At 43.8% G+C, this 19,621-nt stretch overlaps 1 protein-coding gene across 4 annotated transcripts in view; it reads left to right on the top strand.

Annotated features, from left to right (window-relative positions):
- Window positions 1–19,621, top strand: part of arhgef10 (Rho guanine nucleotide exchange factor (GEF) 10) — a 144,544-nt gene that overhangs the window by 41,508 nt on the left and 83,415 nt on the right. For 3 of the 4 annotated variants that reach the window (XM_042333059.1, XM_042333060.1, XM_042333057.1), the window contains exons 3-7: window positions 10,880–11,152; window positions 15,377–15,670; window positions 17,034–17,094; window positions 18,907–18,986; window positions 19,554–19,613. In XM_042333059.1, the coding sequence (XP_042188993.1) occupies window positions 10,880–11,152; window positions 15,377–15,670; window positions 17,034–17,094; window positions 18,907–18,986; window positions 19,554–19,613 (768 nt within the window). The remainder of the gene's footprint in view (window positions 1–10,879; window positions 11,153–15,376; window positions 15,671–17,033; window positions 17,095–18,906; window positions 18,987–19,553; window positions 19,614–19,621) is intronic. The other variant, XM_042333058.1, reaches the window with a different exon arrangement.

Raw genomic sequence — 19,621 nt, 5'->3', positions numbered from 1 at the left:
CCAAGCTTATGATGGTGGTAAATCTGCACTAGAAGTTTTCGTAGATAATGGATTTCTTATAGTCTTAATATGCCGGCTGTCGTATGGGAGCAGTTAGTGAATTTAAACCCAAGGTTACTGTAGCAAAATATTTGGATATCTAGTTATTCAACACTGTTAATACCCTGTATGTTTGAGTCAAGATTAAAGCGGGGAAGGTTTGAGTCAGCCTCCGGATCTGTGTTTTGATGGAATTTGTTTTAGTGCTCGTACTTGAATATTGGCAACTTTCCATTTGGGGGATTACTGCTTTCAGCATTTCTTAATGTGTTCCTTGTGTGACAGTCTGGCTCAGTTAGTAGCACTCTTGCCTCTGAGTTAGAAGGCTGTGGGTTCAAGGCCCGTGGTGGGACTTGGAACTCATATGGTCTAGGCTGACTCTCCATTACAGCATTGCGATGGGCTGCATTGTTGGAGGTGCTGTCCTTTGGATGAAATATTAAACCTGCCCGCTCCCTCCGTTCAGCTCCATGTCTCCCGCCTGACCCGCCCTACCATCGGTGGCCGGGCCTTCAGCCTCTCTGCCCCACACTCTGGAACTCCATCCCGCAGTCCCTTCGACTCGCTTCCTCCCTTGCCTCCTTCAGGGCCAGGCTCGGGACCCTCCTCTTCGATCGTGCCTTCAGTCTCTCTCCCACCTCTCTGCCTTCCCTCACCCCTACCCCACCTCTCCCCCATGCTCGGGTTCTGACCCGACTGTCCAGCACCTTGGGACGTCCTCCTGACATGAAAGGAGCTCTATAAATGTAATTTTGTTGTTGTTGTTAAACTGAGGCCCCGTCTGCCTGTTCAGGCTGACGTTAAACATTAAACACTCACAAGGTTTATACCATAGGTAAATACATTTTAATGTTCATCTTCACCAATGTGATCGATCCCCTTTCTGGCTCAATTGGTAGCATTATCACCTCTGAGGCTGAAGATTCTGTCGGGACTTTGAACTCACAGTGTTAGGCTGACACTCTGCTGAGGTGCACTGCACTGCTGGAGGTTTCTTCCTTCAAAAGAAATTCCAAGACTAATGTTCAGTCTATCTGTTCAGATATATTATTAATAATAGTGATAGTAATAATTAATAGTAATAATAATTAATAATAATCATTGCATTTGATATAGTGCCTCATCATGTCGTTGTGACATCTCAAAGCGCTTCACAGGATATGTATTTTGTGAGTCAAACACACCAGCCTGTTTGTACACAGCAACGATCCCACAAACAGTCGTGGAGTGAGTGACCAATATCGTACAGAACATTAGACCGTTCAAGTCTCTGCGGTTAACTCTACTCTCCAGATCGATATCCTGACCAATAACCCTTCAGATGAAAAAAATGGTTGTTCCACTTCATGGCTGACTGTGGGACATTGCTGTTTGCAGATTGAATATCACATTTGCCTACAAATACACGTGAACTACATTTTACAGTAAACCATTTGAAGTGCTTTAAGACGTTTGGATGTGATAAAGCCCTGTATCAAATGCAAGGAATATAATAATAATAATCGTTAATAATGATAAGAAGAAGGATTATAATTATTGGAACTCCTTGTGTCCATGGTTGATAGAGCAGGTGACCTGGTCCCAGGGCTCTGTCAAACTGGCTTCTGTAGAAGTTCTGAGGTATCTCCTCTATTGAGAAGTTCTTGACATCTCCTGAACCGCTCCCGCTGCCAGTTGTCTGAGGATGTGAAGTGTGCTGTTCTGGCTTCGTCACCTCAAGGCTCAACTACGGATCTCCCTCCCTGTCGGCCTAACCAGCTCTTCCCTCCACAAGCTGCAGATCATCCAGAACTCTGCAGCTCGTGTCCTCTCCCACACCGGGTTCCATGACCCCATCACCCCCACCCTCGCCCGGCTGGACTGGCTCCCCATCCTCCAAGATAGAATTCAAAATTCTCGTCCTCACTTGCGAGACCCTCCACGGCCTTGCCCCCTCCTACCTCTCTGACCTGCTGACACCCTGTCAACCTGTGCGCTTACTCCATTCAGCAGACTCTGGGCTGTTCCAGGTCTGATCCAGGTCTCCCGCACGACCTGCCCTACCATCGGTGGCCGGGCTTTCAGCCTCTCTGACGTGAAAGGCGCTTTAAAAATGTAATGTTACAGCAATAAGCTGATATCTCTCCACTCCATAATAATAATAATAATCCTTGCATTTGATATAGCGCATTTCATGTCTTCTAGACGTCTCAAAGCGCTTCACAGAATATGCTGTAAAGTGAATTGACTGTATATTTGTGGGCGAAACGCGGCAGCCAATTGCGCACAGCAGTGTGGATTGAAAATGACCAATTTATTATTTTTGTTTTTTGGAGGGATTATTATTAGGTGTGTGGAGTAAGGAAACTTGCCCAAGGTTTCGCCCTGCCTGGAATTGAACCCAGGTGTCTCGCTTGCAAGGCGAGTGCTCTAACCACTGAGCTACAGGACTCCACGCATTGCATTAGTTGGCTTGCATACGCTGTGAATGCAGGCAGCATCTCAGAGCGCTTATAACATGTGAAAGTATTGAACGGGAGGCTTAGTGTCACATTCCCCCTTCCCTCTGACTTGGCATCGTTCTCCGCCACTGTCAAGTGCTCTGGGACGCTACCCCGCGCGAGGGACTCTATGTCAGTGCAAGTTGTTGAAAGTATTGAAACAATCAAACCCACTTTCCAAATTTACCAAAGCAACAAGAAAGCAGGACCCTCTGTCTAACTTGATGAAGGTGCACTCGTATTCAAATAAATTGCTCATTCACCTCCTACCTCTTTGTGGGATATTACTGTGTGCAGTTTGCTGTTGCATGCACCTACAAAATACACAGTCAGCACACTTTACAGTAAATCCTGTGAAGCTGTGTGAAACATCTTCTCAACATAAAAGGCATTATATATATAATATTAAAAAAATCTCCAAACATTTCTCCTGCAATAAAAAAACAAATATTTGACTCAATCTTCTGACCTTGTTTGATTAATGGCCACTGACCTTGCTCTGAAATAAATAAATGTATTAGGAGAAAAGAAAATAAACAGAGAAAGAAGTGTGTTCCAGTCATTACTGCGAGTACTTTTCGCTCCAAAATCTTCTGTTGTCTTTTAATAAAGATCGTTCTGTGTAAATCTAATTGTAGCAAATGCTGTACCATTAACAGTGGGCTTGACGGCACAAAGTAAAACACTGTTCTAATATTCTGGCCAATAATCTTTAGAAAAATGGATCTGATTCAAGTCCAGACACTGCAGTATTTTAGCTCTTAAAGAAACCCTGTGTTTTGATTGTTCTCTCTCCCTTATAAACATTATAAGCCAAAGGTATTGCTGGAATGTTTTGTCTTAACATTTCCACGACTGGAATTTTTTTCGCCAGCACCTTTGTCTTCATAAAGTCTAGATATTCATCATGCATCACATCATCTGTTCCTAATAATAATCCTTGCATTTGATATAGCGCTTTTCACGTCCTCTCGACGTCTCATAGCGCTTCACAGAATAGACTGTAAAGTGAATTGACCGTATATTTGTGGGCGAAACACGGCAGCCAATTGCGCACAGCAGTGTCCCACAAACAGTCGTGGATTGAAAATGACCAATTTATAATTTTTTTTGTTTTGGAGGGGTTTTTATTAGGCGTGTGGAGTAAGAAAACTTAAATTTAAAACTTAAGCAGTAAATTTGTGAGCTGCCTTTTGTGCACATATCTTGATATGGAATGATTGTCTTTGCTTAATACGTTCAATTGTTGAATTGTTTCAATCTCGTGTGGGAGTCCAGAAGCTCAATGCTTCCTGGACATCCTGTTTCTGATCTCGTACGAACTACACAAGCAGTTGTTTTCCAATCTTATGGCACTAGTGCCTTGGGACATCCTCCCGACGTGAAAGACGCTCTATAAATGGAATCTTGTTGTTGTTGTTGTTGTAGTGCACACAGACTCGGGGGAGCCTTAAATCAGTTCATGGAGACGTGAGAGCAGAGAGTCAGATTGGCACTTCTTTGCCAGAGAATGAGCTAAATACTATTTTAAAAGATAAAAGGTTAAGAAGCCAGCTTTGGATGAATAAATCAGTCCCTCACTAAGGTGGGCTAGATTAAACTGTTAGTGTTGAGTAAGGCTGGTACGCGACATTGGATTTGGACTTCTTAAACATCAGTTCACTGGCACGTCACAACTTGTCCTGCAAAGGTCCTCTCACCACATTGTTCGTTGAATAGCTGCTGAGGAAACGCTGAGGCTCGGGACGTCAGCTGCTGGCACACATTACTCGATGTCTAGGTTTGTGATCACATGTTCATATACCCAGAGCTTGGAATGCACCTTGACTTGTGGGCAAATTATCTGCTGCTGAAGCTCTGCACTTCCAATTAGTGCAACTGTCCCTCAGTCAGTATGTCAGTGTGCCTGAGCTTGGGCACAGGATGATGGTAGCAGTATACTCATGTATTCCATGCTAAGTTGTGTTGTTCACCCGGAGGCTCGCAAGAAGTTCCTGAAGTTACCTGGGACCCACTTAGTGAGGGCTCAGACCCGCACTTGTCGGATGTAGAAGATCCAATGCTTAGTCGGTCTCCTGGGGGTTGAGTTAGCTACAAGATGACGTGCCTGGTAATTGAATATCAAAATTGAGTCAATCCTCTGTGGCGACATTGGTAGATTTGTTTGTCAGCCACTGAGTCTGCAGTACTCTAGGACACTGTTGATGGCAGCACAGCCAGCCTGGCTCATCAGCAGGACCCTGGAAGGGCAGACCAGTCCCTAGGGCCAGGGATTCTACCCACTCAGCCCCTGTTAACCCTGCAAGGAAAACCCCAAACAAGTAGGGTAGTCCAAGCTGGACAAGCAACAGGAAGTTGCCAGACAGTGCTTTAACCTTTTAAATTTCAGCAGTACCCCAGCGCACACTCTGGGGTTCCCCACTCTTGGCTCTTGTCAAGCTGTACCTGACCAGAAAAAAAATCTTATAGGATGAAACTTTTTGCAAGATACATTTTGAATAGTGTTCAGTGTTCAAAAAGAGATTTCGCTAGCGTTAACAAAAAAAAGCATCAAAAAAATGACAAGATACCAGCAACAGAGCGTGATTCATGTTTCCAAATCAGTTATCATGTCTTCAATTTTCTTCATATTCCACCCGTTTTAATCAAATCTAGATTTTCACTCCAGAAGAATATTTATCCTCTAGTGTTCAATGGTGTGCTTTCTATTTTTCACCACTTCCCTTCAGATTCGAAGACGTGATAAGGCGCTATTATCAAATGCAAGGTTCATTATTATTATTATTGTCCCTGTACCATGTACAGGATCACAATACTTCCCATATCCTACTGTTGTGACCTCCTGTGATCCTGCTGCCCTGGACTTTTCCTCTGCTCAGCTAACACTGCATCATGTTCTCCACAGTACCTGGGTGAGATTTCAGCCATTCAGCCCCCCTCTCTGAAACACCATCCTGAAACATCCCCTCCTCCCCATCCTGCCTTAAGATCGTTTCAACTACACTTTCCATCGTGTTTCCTCCCCCCTTCCCCCCAACTCACCCCCCCAGGGTCCCAGTCAACTATGTGAAACTCTTTGAGTCGTCCGCCTAACGTGAAAGGCACTATATAAATGTAAAGTGATGTTGAGAGACTGGGCAGACACCGTTTTAATCTTATTGTCAAAGACTGAGTGACGTCTGGCAAATGCACCTTTCAACAAAAAAAAACAATGTCTTGCTTAGCTTTAACGGAGTGTGCACGATAGATCTCAGTTTGACAGGGGATCCCAGGCACATTTAGACAAGTACATTCAGTGGCTCAGGCGAGCGAGGCATCTGAGGATCAAGTGTGCACTTGAATCTGAGCTATTTGTGGGTGAGGATTGATAGATGTTTACATCTCTAACACCTCCCGTAATGATTGTTGAAGAGTGTTGTATGTTATGTTGTGGAAAGATCATGGGCGAATGTTTTGATGAATACGTTCGATGTGAGTTTCAGTCTTTTGTATACACTGGAGAGCCAATAAGTGCACAAATTATGAGCGGCTCCATTGAGCACTAACAAACACTGCAAATAATTGGACATCACGCCACAGCGCTAACTAAAAATGTGTTCCATCAGGAGTTATACCTATACTTGTGGAGCCCTGTAGCTTAGTGGTTAGAGCACTCCCCTTGCAAGCAAGAGGACCTGGGTTTAATTCCTGGACAGGGCGAAACCTTGGGCAAGCTTCCTTACTGAACACGCCTCTGTTTACCCAACAGTAACTAAGAACCTGGTTGTTAGTCGATTGGCGCATCACTTTTCCAGGGGTAATAATCCCTTCAAAAAAATACTAATAATAATTTGATCACTCAATCCACGACTGTTTGTGGGATACTGCTGTGCGCAATTTGCCGCTGCGTTTTGCCCACAAAATATACAGTCAATTCACTTTACAGTATATTCTGTGAAGTACTTTGAGACATCTTGAAGACATGATAAGGCGCTATATCAAATGCAACAACAATAAATTGTATTTATATGGCGCCTTTCTCGTCGGGAGAAGGTACAAAGTCCCTTGTGGGTTTGACCGACAGCTTTCTGATTCAGCGGTGAGAGTGCAACCAACTGAGCCAGGATGACGCCAGTTTAGGCGAGTAGTGCAATTGAGGTCAATTTAAGCAGAGAAATTGTCTTATTGATTTTGGTCCTGATTAAATTAAAGAGAATCAATGAGTCCTCCTGTAGGTACGCAAGCCATGACAAGAATTCTAGTCACTGAAGCATTGGAACGATAACAGATTGATTCTTAAGAGATTACTCACTTGGGATGCTTGGATTTAGCAGTAGGTTGAGAAGAAGCGTGTTGAAACTAGTGGCAATAGATGGAATTGTCAGTGAAGTGCAAAAAGCATAACAGTTCAACAGATGGTCTTTCTCCAAATGGTTTGGACCTTTTCTCCTGGATTTCGGGAGACAGAAAAATTGGTAGGAAATATTAACAATCACTTTGACTCTTTTGGGAAGAAAATTTCACCTGTGGTGAGATTAACTGTTTTCTTAGAATTTCATACTATCCATAACTTTGGCAAGGTGTTGAATCCAGCCTTAACTGTGAATTTGTTTTCTTTGTATTTCTTTAAAAATAACTTACAGAAAGTCAACTTCAAATTTAAGGCTATTATTTAAGAATTTGCCAAATTCTGGCTACTCTGAAATGCTATATAAATAAAACAAATCTAGACATAGCTGGAATGTCTCCCTAGGAGTTTACGAATATCACATGGGTTTGTTTGGCCTTAAGATTTGAGATCCTTTGGATGAGATATTAATCCAAGGTCTCATCTCCCTGTTCGGGTGGATGTTAAAGATCCTATGATACTATTTGAAAAGAGGAAGTGGCAGTCAATCATAAAATTACAAGATTAGTTTGGGTAAGGGGCCTTCAGCCCATTTGATTTAATCTCTCCAGAATACTCATTCTACCTTCTTCCCCTCACAGCATCATGTTTTTGGAATGAGTCCAGTTCCTGGCCTCAATCACCCTTCCCGATAACTTGTTCCAGTCATTAATTACCCTTTGGGTAAAGAAAAACTATCCTGCCTATCCTGAAATTGCCCTTTGCAACTCTAAAGTTATGTTCTACTGTCTTGGTGGATCTAAATGTAAGTTTAATTTCATCATCATTTAGTATCTTAAATACCCCTATCAGGTCCCTTTGGAGATGTGTTTTTTGAAGACTGAAGAGCTCAACTTTGTCTAATCATCACTGTTAGCTCACTCCTTAAATACTGGGGATCCTCTGCATTCCTGTCCTCTACACAGTACTTGAGGTGCAGTCAGACAACATAACCAGACCAACTCTACTATAACGTCTGGGAAACTGAACTCAACTTGTTTCACAATAAAGCCCATCATTTTGGTTGCATTATTTAATGGTGTCTCACATTGTTTAGACATGATGAACGATGTGTCAACTAATATCCTTAGATCTCTTTCAGCTTCACCCTTGGCAGGTTCTATCCCATCCATGGTGTGCATATGCCTTCCATTGCCATTCTTACTTCACATATGCAGTATCTTGCTATGTGGGAAGTATCCCAGGTTCCAGTGACTGGTCTAGCCCTGCTGATGAGCCAGACTGGCTGGTCTGTCATCAGCAGTACCCTGGAGTACTGTGGACTTGTCTGGCTCAGAAACCGGACGACCAAGATCACCACAGAGGGTTGACTCGATTCCAATAATCTGTTGCAAAGCACGTCACTTTGGAGATAGCTAGGCCCCAAAGTTACTCATGTGCCTTGGGATATCCTCCTGATATGAAAGGCGCTCCTTAAATGTAAATTTCTATTGTACACCCCACTTACCTCGCCATATACACCCAGGAGGATAAACACTAATTGGTCATTTCATGTTCCACAAGAGGTGTTTTGAGTTATGAGTAATTGTGACAGAATATACCAGGAACACCCTGTGAGCATCTTGGCAAGGAGTTAAGCATGAACTTTTTTTGAATTTTAGATGTAGGCTCTCATGCAATGTTCACGCTTCTACTCTCAACTCTTTGAAGTAAAAGCAAAACAAAAATAATTGATAGGCAGGAAAGATCATTGCTTCGAGCCAGCATTATTGCTTTGCTTGTGTTACCACTTAAGGTCTCTGCCTCCTTCTGGTCAAAGAACCAAAGGTGTGTCTACAATACTGTCATGTTGCTATTTCCTATCTATACACAACATGACAGTGCAAAGATACACATTTCTTTCAGTGCGAAAGGTTTAAGTGTTTTTTTCATCTTTTCGTTGTGGATGGTGAGAAATATCTGTTGAAGTTGACCTTTCTTCGATGAATGAACCAAGTGTCAGTTGGTAGCACTCTCACCCTGAGTCAGAAAGTTGTGGGTTCATATCAGAACTTTAATAATAATAATAATAATATAATCCTTGCATTTGATATAGCGCTTTTCACGTCAGGAGGACGTCCCAAAGCGCTTCACAGAACACACTGTAAAGTGAATTGACTGTATATTTGTGGGCGAACGCGGCAGCCAATTGCGCACAGCAATGTCCCACAAACAGTCGTAGATTGAAAATGACCAATTTAATTATTGTTTTTGGTTTTGGAGGGATTATTATTAGGCTCTGTGTGGAGTAAGGAAACTTGCCCAAGGTTTCGCCCTCTGCCTGGAATTGAACTCAGGTCTCTCACTTGCAAAGCGAGTGCTCTAAGCACTGAGCTACAGGACTCCTTGAGCTCGCGAGGTCTCGGCTGATTCTCCAGTACAATGCTGGAGGTGTGCTTTTGTGCTGTGTGGTTGGAGGTGGTCTTCGGACGAAAGGTTAACCAAGTTTCGTTCTACCTGCTCAGGTGAATGTTAAAGAACCAATGGGGTTATTCAAGAGGAGAAAGGATTTCTGTATCTTGTGTTACATACTACAGATTTCTTTCCACCCAACATAATTGTGAAACATCAGAGTAAAATTTGTATCAGTTGATAATTATGTCGGCCCCGTGTCCCCATTACACCCATCTCTCTGACCTGCTAACCCCTTATCAACCTGTCTGCTCAGCAGGCATGCTCCTGCTCCATGTAATCCACCCAGCCCGCCCCATTATTGGCGGTCAGGCCTTCAGCCACTCTGGCCCCACTCTCTGGAACTCCGTCCCACATTCCCTTCACCTTGCTCCCTCCCCTGTTTCCTCATGGCCCGCCTTAAGGCCTTCCTCTTCGACCGTGCCTTCGGCCACCTCTCTGCCCTCCACCTTCCCTGATCCCATCCACCCCCGTCGCCCCCCAGCTTGGGTTCTAATCCCTGATTGTTCAGTGCCTTGGGATGTCCTTCCGACATGAAAGGCGCTTTACAAATGTAATTTTGTATTGTGTTTTGTATAATTAGCAAACGTTATTTAAAAGGCTTTGATTTCCATCGGTGTAAAACATATCCTGGGATGGGAAGGATGGGAATTTTGCCATGATTCAGAAGAAGATAGTACAACAGAGACAGGTAGAAATGAAAAAGTTAACCATTCCAAAGCTAATTTTCTTTAGGAATCCTCCGCGTTCAAATCCCAGTGTGAGACTCAGGAGACGTCATGCTGGGAGGGAGTACTGTCACCTGGTGGTCATTTAGCTATTCACACATTTGTGACATTTAATAAAGCAACACTAATGCAATGTTCTTCAAAAGACTTCAATCTTGATTGGTGTAAAACAATTCCTAGGGTGGGGAAGGGCTTGGATTTTGCCCCAGTTTAGAAGAATAAGAGGGCGTAACTATCAATGAATGTTGTTGTGTAAATATGTGAGAGCTAGTGGTAGATCTAAACGGGTGTTTAGGAGGAAGTTCTTCACTCCAAGGGTGGTTAGGATATGGAAGCTGTGGTTGAAGCAAATAGCATCAATGTATTTACCAGAAAACTTACTATAAACACCGGCATGGACTAGTTGGGCTGACTGACCTGTTTCCATGCAGCATCACTCTGGGTAACCATGTGATTTAGGTAATGAGTTATACCGAAACAAAGGACGTGGCTTTTCGCTGATTTGGTGAAAGAATGTATGGAAACATCACATATATCATTTGATCGACCAAAGTCAATGGCGATGATAATTAAAGTACATTGAAACTTCACCCCCATTATATTTTTCACCCTAAGATCTCACTGGTTGTGGGCTCTCAGGGAGATCCCACAGGGACCACTGTAGTTGCTCACATGCTTATGTTTGATACCTTGCAATTTGATGTATTTTGTAAGCGAACCATCAATTCAGACTTAACAGTAAATCCTGTGAAACGCTTTGAAACGTTCTCCTGATGGGGAAGGCGCTATATATCAAATAATAATATATTATCATTATTACTTTAATTGATTGTACTGTTTCCACTTGTTTTTAGTGCTGGAAAATGATTATGCTGACGATGAAGAAGAGGGTAAATTGTTTGACTTTGACAGTGATGAGGTCCCGGAGGCAGACAGGCAAGCCAGCTCCGATTCCACAACTGGCTACATCAATGAGACCAAACCCACCTCTGTACCAAGCACTACACAGAAAAACACTGCTCTGGAAGCGCAGTCTCAGAACAATGGATATTGTGACGTATCGGAAACCGTCAACGGGACTTTGCACAGAAATGATTCCCATCACAACACTGATACGATGGCACAAGGTATTAACACTCCAAGCAGGTTATATATATATATATATATATATATATATATATGTGGACACAATTTTGCATTAACTTGAATTTTTCAGGCAAAATTGTTTTACAAACTAATGTTAAGTGGAATTTCAGGTCTCAGCTGTAGGCAGGTAACCACTAAGAATATATTGTTCAGTTACAGCATAAGAGGATTACTGTAATAAAATATAATGATCCTTGCATTTGATATAGCGCCCTATCATGTCGTTGAGAGTGCACAAAGTGCTTCACAGAATATATTGTAAAGTGGAGTGACTGTGTATTTTGCAGGCGAAATGCGGCAGCCAATCGCATACAGCAGTGCCCCACAAACATTCGTGGATTGCTCGACCAAATTTTTGGGGGAGGGCTTATTGTTACTGTGGAATGGAGAAAAAAAGATGCCATCGATGAATTTTTGTTTCATTTTATCTGATCGTCAGATTAGCAGTCTCCACTGAAGATATGATTTTACCTGTGGTGAAGTAAAGGCAGTTTCTCACCTCCTGGCCAACAATTCCCCAGATAAAATTGGTCATTTCGTTTCATGGGTGCTTATGGGACATTGCTGTTTGCAAATTGACTGCCCCATTCACCTACAAAATACACCACCCTTTGCAGTACAGTGCACACTTTACAATCCTGGAAAGAGCTGCAACTTCTCAAAGTTGTGATAAGGCGCCACATCAAGTAATAACAACAGCAACAACCGGATTAAATTTGTATAGAGCCTTTCACATCGGGAGGACGTCCCTAGTCCCTGGACAGTGTACAGCATTTCAGACCTGAGCTGGGGTCAGGGGGGGAGAAGGGAGGGAGGGGAAGGGGGGTGTCTGATGGCATGGTCGAAGTTGATATATATATATAGGCCCTTTCATGTTAGAAAGACGTCTCAAAGCACTTTGTAGGATTTACTGTAAAGTGTACTGAGTGTGTAAATACAAGGATTACTATAGATGTGCAGTGTTTCACATTAGAACATGTGAATGTACTAACTGCCTGCTCGCTGGACTTCCCAACTCTTCACTCCACAAGCTGCAGATTATTCCAAACTCTGCAGCTTGTGTCCTCTACCACACCAGGCTCTGTGATCTGATCACCGCCATCCTTGCCCAGCTTCATTGACTTCCCATTCCTTGAGAATCGAGTTCAAAACCCTTGTTCTCCACTTCAAAGCTCTCCACAGTCTTGCTCCCCACTATCTCTGTGATCTCCTAACCCCATATCAGCTGTGTCTGCTCCCTCCGCTCAGCGGAAACCGGTCTGCTTCAGGTCCCCCGAACTTTCTGCCCCACCGTTGGTGGTCAAGCATTCAGCATCTCTGCCCCCGCACTCTGGAATTTTATTCCACAATCCCTCTGCCTCAGCTCCTCTCTTGCCTCCTTCAAGTCCCATCTAAAGAATTTTGTCTTCGACCATGACTGCGGCTACCCTCCCATCCCCACCCCCCGCCTGCCCTCCATCCCTCCTGACTCCAACTCCCAGCTCGGGTCCAAAACCCTTGATCGTCCAGGGACCTGGGACATCTTTCCAACATGAAGGGTGCTATACCCTGATTGTACTATATGCTATAATTTGTTGTTGTTGTCGTCGTTTCTGCTGCTCGACCTTGTAGTGATGTAAATTAGGAAAAAGTCACCTTGCAAATGATCACTCAAATTTTCTGAACCCATCTGAAGATTTAAGATTATTTTTATCGTTAGTTTTCTGTTTTTTTAAAAAAAAGTTGAATTTGATTACGATGCAGGATAAGAAGGGAAGCTGTCTCACGATTCCCACAGGGAGCTAGTTCTTCTCTCAGTTGCAGATAATCCTTAAGCAAAGGCCAGATTCCCGGCAACAAAAGAGGGAAAGTCCAACAGCAAGTCACCCTGAGGGCAACCTGATGCATTTCCTAGCAGATGTTTATAGCTACCATTGAGATAAGCCTGGGAAAAGGTCTCCAATTGACCAATACAGCTGGCAAATAGTTACTGTGTAGGGCAAAGGCCAAAGGAAAATAAATTCCCAAAATGAGAAGACTACTAGATTAATAAAAGACGCCTGAACAATATAATGGCTGGATTCATTTGTGCACTGAGGTCTAAAACTCGATTTGTTAACTGAGGACTCAAGAGTGGGAATTCCTGGGGATCACATCATGTTATGTCATTTCATTTCATATATCATAATAATAATAATCCTTGCATTTGATATAGAGTCTTATCACGTCTTGAAGATGTCTCAAAGTGCTTCACAGAATATACTGTGAAGTGAATTGACTGTATACTTTGTGGTCGAAACGCGGCAGCCAATTGCACACAGCAGTGTCCCACAAACAGTCGTGGATTGAGTGAACAAATTGCTATTATTTTTTGGTGGAATTATTATCCCCGGAAAAGCAATCCACCAACCAACTAACAACCTGGTTCCTATTTACTGCTAGGTAAACAGAGGCGTGTGGAGTAAGGAAAATGTTGTGTCATGTCATATGGCATCATGTCATTGTCGTGTATCATGGAGTCCTGTATCTTACAGGATAAGAAGGGTTAGAGCACTCGCCTCGCAAGCGAGTGACCGGTGTTCAATTCCCGGGCAGGGCGAATCATTGGGCATGTTTCCTTACTCCATACGTATCTGCTTACCTACAAGTAAATAGGAACCCAGTTGTTAAGTCCATTGTCGGATCACTTTTCCAGGTGCAATCATCCCTTCAAAAATTAAGTAAATAATAATTTGGTCACTTAATTCATGACTGTTTGAGGGAGACTGCTGTGTGCAATTGGCTGCAGTGTTTCGTCCACAAAACATTCACTTTACAGTATATTCAGTGAAGTGCTTTGAGACGTCGAGAAGACGTGATAAGGGGTAACATCAAATGCAAGGATTATTATTGTGCTGTATTGTATTATATGTTATAGGGTGTTTTACCATGTTATGCCGTGCCACATCATGCTGCGCCATGTGATAGATCATATCGAACCGTAGGAACTCTGCTCTGAAAGTAATTGTGACAGAGGGAGATCACGTGAGCCGGTGGATAAACAATATTTCCGGATTCCTTAAACCAGCAAACCCACTCGATTATTTAATATCTGCTCTGTTTACTTCAAATTCAACTTCAAAAATTAAAACTATTAAAAATCTAATATTGGTAAATCTATAGAACAACAACAACAACAAGATTCCATTTATAAAGCGCCTTTCACGTCAGGAGGACGTCCCAAGGCGCTGCACAGTTGGGTCATGACCCGAGCAGGGGGGAAATGGTCAGGGTGAGGGGAGGGATGGGAGGGAGCGAGAAGGGGGAAGAGAGTCGAGAGGGGAGCTGAAGGCTCGGTCAAAGAGAAAGGTTTTGAGACCGGCCTTGAAGGAGGAGAGGGAGGAAGCAAGGAGAAGGCACTGGGGGATAGAGTTCCAGAGCCTCGGGGCTGAGAGGCTGAAGGCCCGGCCACCGATGGTAGGGCGGTTGGGGCGGGGGACGTGGAGCAGACCGGAGCCAGAGGAACGGAGGGTACGGACAGGTAGGTAGGGGGATAGTAGGTTGGAGAGGTAGGAGGGAGCAAGGCCGTGAATGGCCTTGTAGGTGAGGATGAGGATCTTGAAATCAATCCTCTGGGGGATGGGGAGCCAGTGGAGGCGAGCGAGGGTGGGAGTGATGTGGTCGCGGTGTCTGGTGCGGGACAGTACACGAGCTGCAGAGTTCTGAATGACCTGCAGCTTGTGGAGGGAGGTGGCGGGAAGGCCGGCGAGGAGAGAGTTCCCATAGTCCAGCCTTGAGGTGACAAAGGCGTGAACCAGGGTTTCAGCAGCGTGAGGGGTGAGGTAGTGCCGTAGTCTGGCGATGTTCCGGAGGTGATGGAAGGCGGTGCCAGTTGTGGTGCGGATGTGAGGGAGAAAGGACAGCTCAGGGTCGAACAAAACGCCGAGGTTCCTGACTGGCTTTGAGAGGTGGAGAGTGCAGCCTTGGATGCTGATGGTGTCGGCGCCTGAGGTGCGGAGGCGCTGACGCGAACCAATCAGGAGGGCCTCGGTTTTTCGCACGTTGAGCTGAAGAAAGTTGTCTCTCGTCCAGGACTCGCCGAGGGAGACGGTGGAAGCAGAAAATGTTGATTCTTTCAATCACAAATTAGAAAGTGGAAGGCAAGCTGGATGGACCGTCATCTTACATTTCCTATGTTCCTAAAATGTTACTTCGACCAAACTTAAAGATTTTTTTGTTTCTCACAGAAGAAGGTGCAACCACCAGCCTGTCCCCTCAAACAGAGAAGTCGTCTGATGCCGAACCACCAGCTAAAGCCAACCCATACTCGGTCATAAACATCACGCCACTGCAGAGAGCCGATCAATCTCCAGGAGCAGAGCAGAGTAACCAGGACAACGGGCCAAGTAGCCCTGTAGTACCCACTGGATACTGTGTGCCAGCTGCCTGCAGTTATGCTGTACCATCCAATGTGCCAATGCTGATTCCGACTTATTCTGCGCCTGTTCCTATAATAAGGAACATTTCTGTTGATGAGGAAGGTAAGGAGATTCCATCGGAATTGCCACCATTAGTGACAACGTTTTTCTTTACTCAGAGGGTAATCAATGACTGGAACAGGTTGGCAAGAACAGTGGTTGAGGACAAGGCACTGGACTCATTTAAAAAAAAATCTTGATGTAGTGATGGGGGATGATAGGGTCGGTGTTCTGGAAGAATGAGATCGTGTGGGCTGAAGGACTTTCTTCATCCAAACTAATCTTGTGATGAACCATTCAGGTTTCTGAACACTGGACATTTCATGTTCTAGTAAGCAAAGTCATCGAAAGCATTCATTCAGCCTGAGGAGAGGTGATTTGATGCACCAGATATAGGGCTTAAAGGGTTATATTATGAGGACAAGTTGTATAAACTTGGTCTCTATTCTCTTGAGTTTAGAAGGTTGAGGGGTGATCTGATTGCATTTTTTTAAAATAATAAAGAGATTCAATAGGGTAGATTCAGAGAAACTATTTCCCCTGGTGGGGGAACCCAGAACAAAGGGGCATAATCTTAAAATTAGAGCGAGGTCATTTAGGAATGAAATTAGGAGACAGTTTTTCACCCAAAGGGGTTGTGAAAATCTGGAACTCTCAACCCCAAAAGGCTGAGGATGTTGGATCCATTCACATTTTCAAGACTGAGGTGGACAGATATTAATTAGGTTAATTAATGGATACGGGGCAAGGGAGGGTAACTGGACTTGAGCTATAGATCAGCCATGATCTTATAGAATGGTAGAACAGGTTTGAGGGGCTGAATGGCCTATTCCTGTTTCTATGTTCACAGCACTTCACATTTCTTTTTTAAAGTTAAATTTAGAAATGAAAGTCCAGAAGTTAAACTGTGGTGAGAGGGGGGAGGGGGGCTGGAGTCAAAGCCTCGGAGTCTTTGGTGGCAGAGAAAATAACATGGGAATCGGAAGAGCCTGTGGGAGAAACCATTGTCTGGAAGTTGGTGGAGGAGGGGGCGGAGATGACATGATGTAAGTCACAATCTTGCTATCTGGGTTCTTTTAAGGACACATATTATCTGCCTTTCTTGTCCAGACGCTAAAACATTCCTCAGTTATCTCCATCTGATAATTAAGGAATGGAACGTGTATAGGAATACAACATTCTCTTTCTCTTTCCCCCTCATCCCCCCACCCCCGGCCCCATGATTGTTCTGATCATTGGGCAACTGTTGTCTGTATCTGGATTCAATGTTGAAATTGATTCAGTATCTGCTGGAGTTCAGCCTTCAATAGGCGGAGGGTACTCAGAGGCAGGAGGTTATTCTACTGGCACATTTCTAGCCTTGGAGTGACAGTAACCCAAGTCGTGGGACCATGCAATGATTTTATGATTTCCTGTGTGTTCACAGCATCCTATAGAGGCAAGAATTGTCACGGTGATCCTACCCAGCCAGACAGTCAGCAAGTTGGGTAAGTCACAGCTCCTTACTCTTCTCTCTTTTAATCTTTTTTTGCCTCTGATTTTTTCCCCCCTGAGAGCATCAGTGTCACCAACGTCACTCAAATTGGGGTCTAATATGTGACCCTCTAAAGAACGTGAGAAGTCTATACAGAACTGTTCAAAAAGAGACGGGCGTTTCACGACCCTCCAGATAAAATCATCCATTCACTTCATGGCTGTTTGTGGGACATTGTTGTAGATTTTCTGTGAAGTGCAATGACTGTAATCCTTGCATTTTTTATAGTGCCTGATCACATCTTTGAAATATCTCAAAGAGCTTCACAAGGATAGACTGTAGATTGTATTCTGTAAGCAAACGAGGCAGCCAATTTGCACACAGTATTGTCTCACAAGCAGTTGTGAAGTGAACCACCAATTCTATCTGGTCGGACTGGCTGGTCTGGATACCAGGAGAAACTGATAAGAGATGAACAGGGTGGAAAGTGTGACCTATTGATGTGGTGATTTGATGCTAGGAATGTGAAACAAACCTATAAGTTAGCTATTAGGTTATACAATAGAACATAAGATTTCCCCTACAAAATATACAGTCAGTTCACTTTTAAAATATAGTATCAAATGCTCTGAGATGCCATCCGGCGTGGAGGGCGCTATATAAATCCAAGTTGTCGTTGTTGTATATCCTGTGAAGTGCTTGAGACGTCTCAACGACGTGATAAGGCGCTATATCAAATGCAAGGATTACTATCATTATAATGGACCGCATAGCATTATAGCACACAAGCATCCCGTAAAGCACTTTGAGACGACTCTATAGCGTAAAAGCCACTATACTCGTATTAAATGCAAGTGTTGTTATTATTTGTCTGCCGTTTGTCTCATTTAGCAAGTTAGTGCTCTGAACCTGGGTGTCATGGCAAAGTGCCAGGGGCAGTAATTAATTCCGGGGAGGGAGAGACGGGAGGGAGGGAAAGAGTTTTTCATCACTCGGGGCTGTTTATTCCAAGCTTTCAAGCGTGTGGTTAGAGCAATGATTGGGAGAGGACTATGGGCAACATGTTTACTCAGCCTCACTACCAGGCAGGAACAAAAAACAAATGTGCAAAATAACTATTAGATTACAAACCAGTGGACAATGAACTCCATAGGATTACAGCGAGAATCAGGTTACACCAGGAGAGGAGGCAAGCAGCTTGGCCGGTTTCACACTCCTTTGAATCCTCTTTCTTGGCTTGGAGAGTACAGCAACTTTTAAGCGACTAAGCACACAGTCACTACACTTTACAGTATATTTGTGACGCTCTTTGAGAAGTCCTCCCGCCGGGAAAAGCGCTATATCAAAACTCAAAAAGTATTTAGTTGTGATTTAAGTGACGTGGCAATGTTAATCCTTACCTTTCCATGCCATTTCTTTCCATTAAAATATAAACATGTGTATCAATCAGGCTTCAAACCTTGAACTTCATGAGTCACAGTACTCTGCAAATGCTAAGCGTCCCTCTAGGGAGAGAGTGCACATTCCATTCCAATAATCTATCTCTGGGATTTCCAAGTGTAGGTGGGATGCATGGAAATCTCAGCTTAGTTTGGATACTCTTAAACATGTTCATGGGTTTCCACATGTGTCAGACATCGGCTGTCCAAAAAAAAATGCAAATAATACAGGACAATCAGGTTCACAGCTGCAATGTATAGACTCTGTAACAACAGGATTCTATTAAATCTCAGAATGGGAGCCGAGATTTTAGTGTGAGTAGCTGCCATATTTGTTTGGTTCTGTGCACCTGTTCTGACTAAAGGTTTTTGCCTTTTCATTGTAGTGAAGATAACATTGGTTTGGAAGAAGGAGATGCCTTTACGAGATGGGCTTCAGACCCTGCCAATACAGCTTGGCTGGAAGGTAGGGACCAAATACATCAAGAAAGTCAGACTCCATGTCATTTTATGGTCATGCTGGAGTACGAATGGTCTTAATAGGCACCGGCAAGCAACTCTCCGCTGCTTTGCCAAAGTGCCCATTATTATTGTATTAACAAGACAGTGAGTGATGGAAGGCTATTCAGGCTATTCTTCAACTTAGGAGAACTTCAACCCAGCCTGATCCTGTCTTCCCTCAACAGGACTCACATAAACCATACCTTTTCCACCCCCTCCCCCCACATATATGGTACATTTCAGCAGGAACCGTTGAATAATGATCAGGAACAGGCACGCTGGCTAACTCATCCTCTGATTACCCCAGACGTTGAGGGGAACTAGAGGGTCCCATTTGGTTGACAAGACCCAGCTGCAAGTGTTAAGTCAGCGCAGACCAGAGATGGAACCCGGGACTGATCCCCAATGAGTACAGTGATTGAGGATTTTATGTGGCCAACAGGCACACACAAAGCACTCACTAAGGGTGGCTTAAACATTATATGCAAAGTAATGGCTGAAGAATTAAAAAAAATTCTGTCTGCCCTTACAGGTCAGGATGAAGTCATTTATGATGACGTACCAAGGGAAAATTCAGATGCGTCCATAACAGGTTAGTTG

The sequence above is a fragment of the Callorhinchus milii genome, unplaced genomic scaffold, assembly GCF_018977255.1.
Source record: "Callorhinchus milii isolate IMCB2004 unplaced genomic scaffold, IMCB_Cmil_1.0 Scaffold3, whole genome shotgun sequence".
NCBI lineage: Eukaryota > Metazoa > Chordata > Chondrichthyes > Chimaeriformes > Callorhinchidae > Callorhinchus > Callorhinchus milii.
This window is presented reverse-complemented; position numbering and strand designations above follow the sequence as displayed.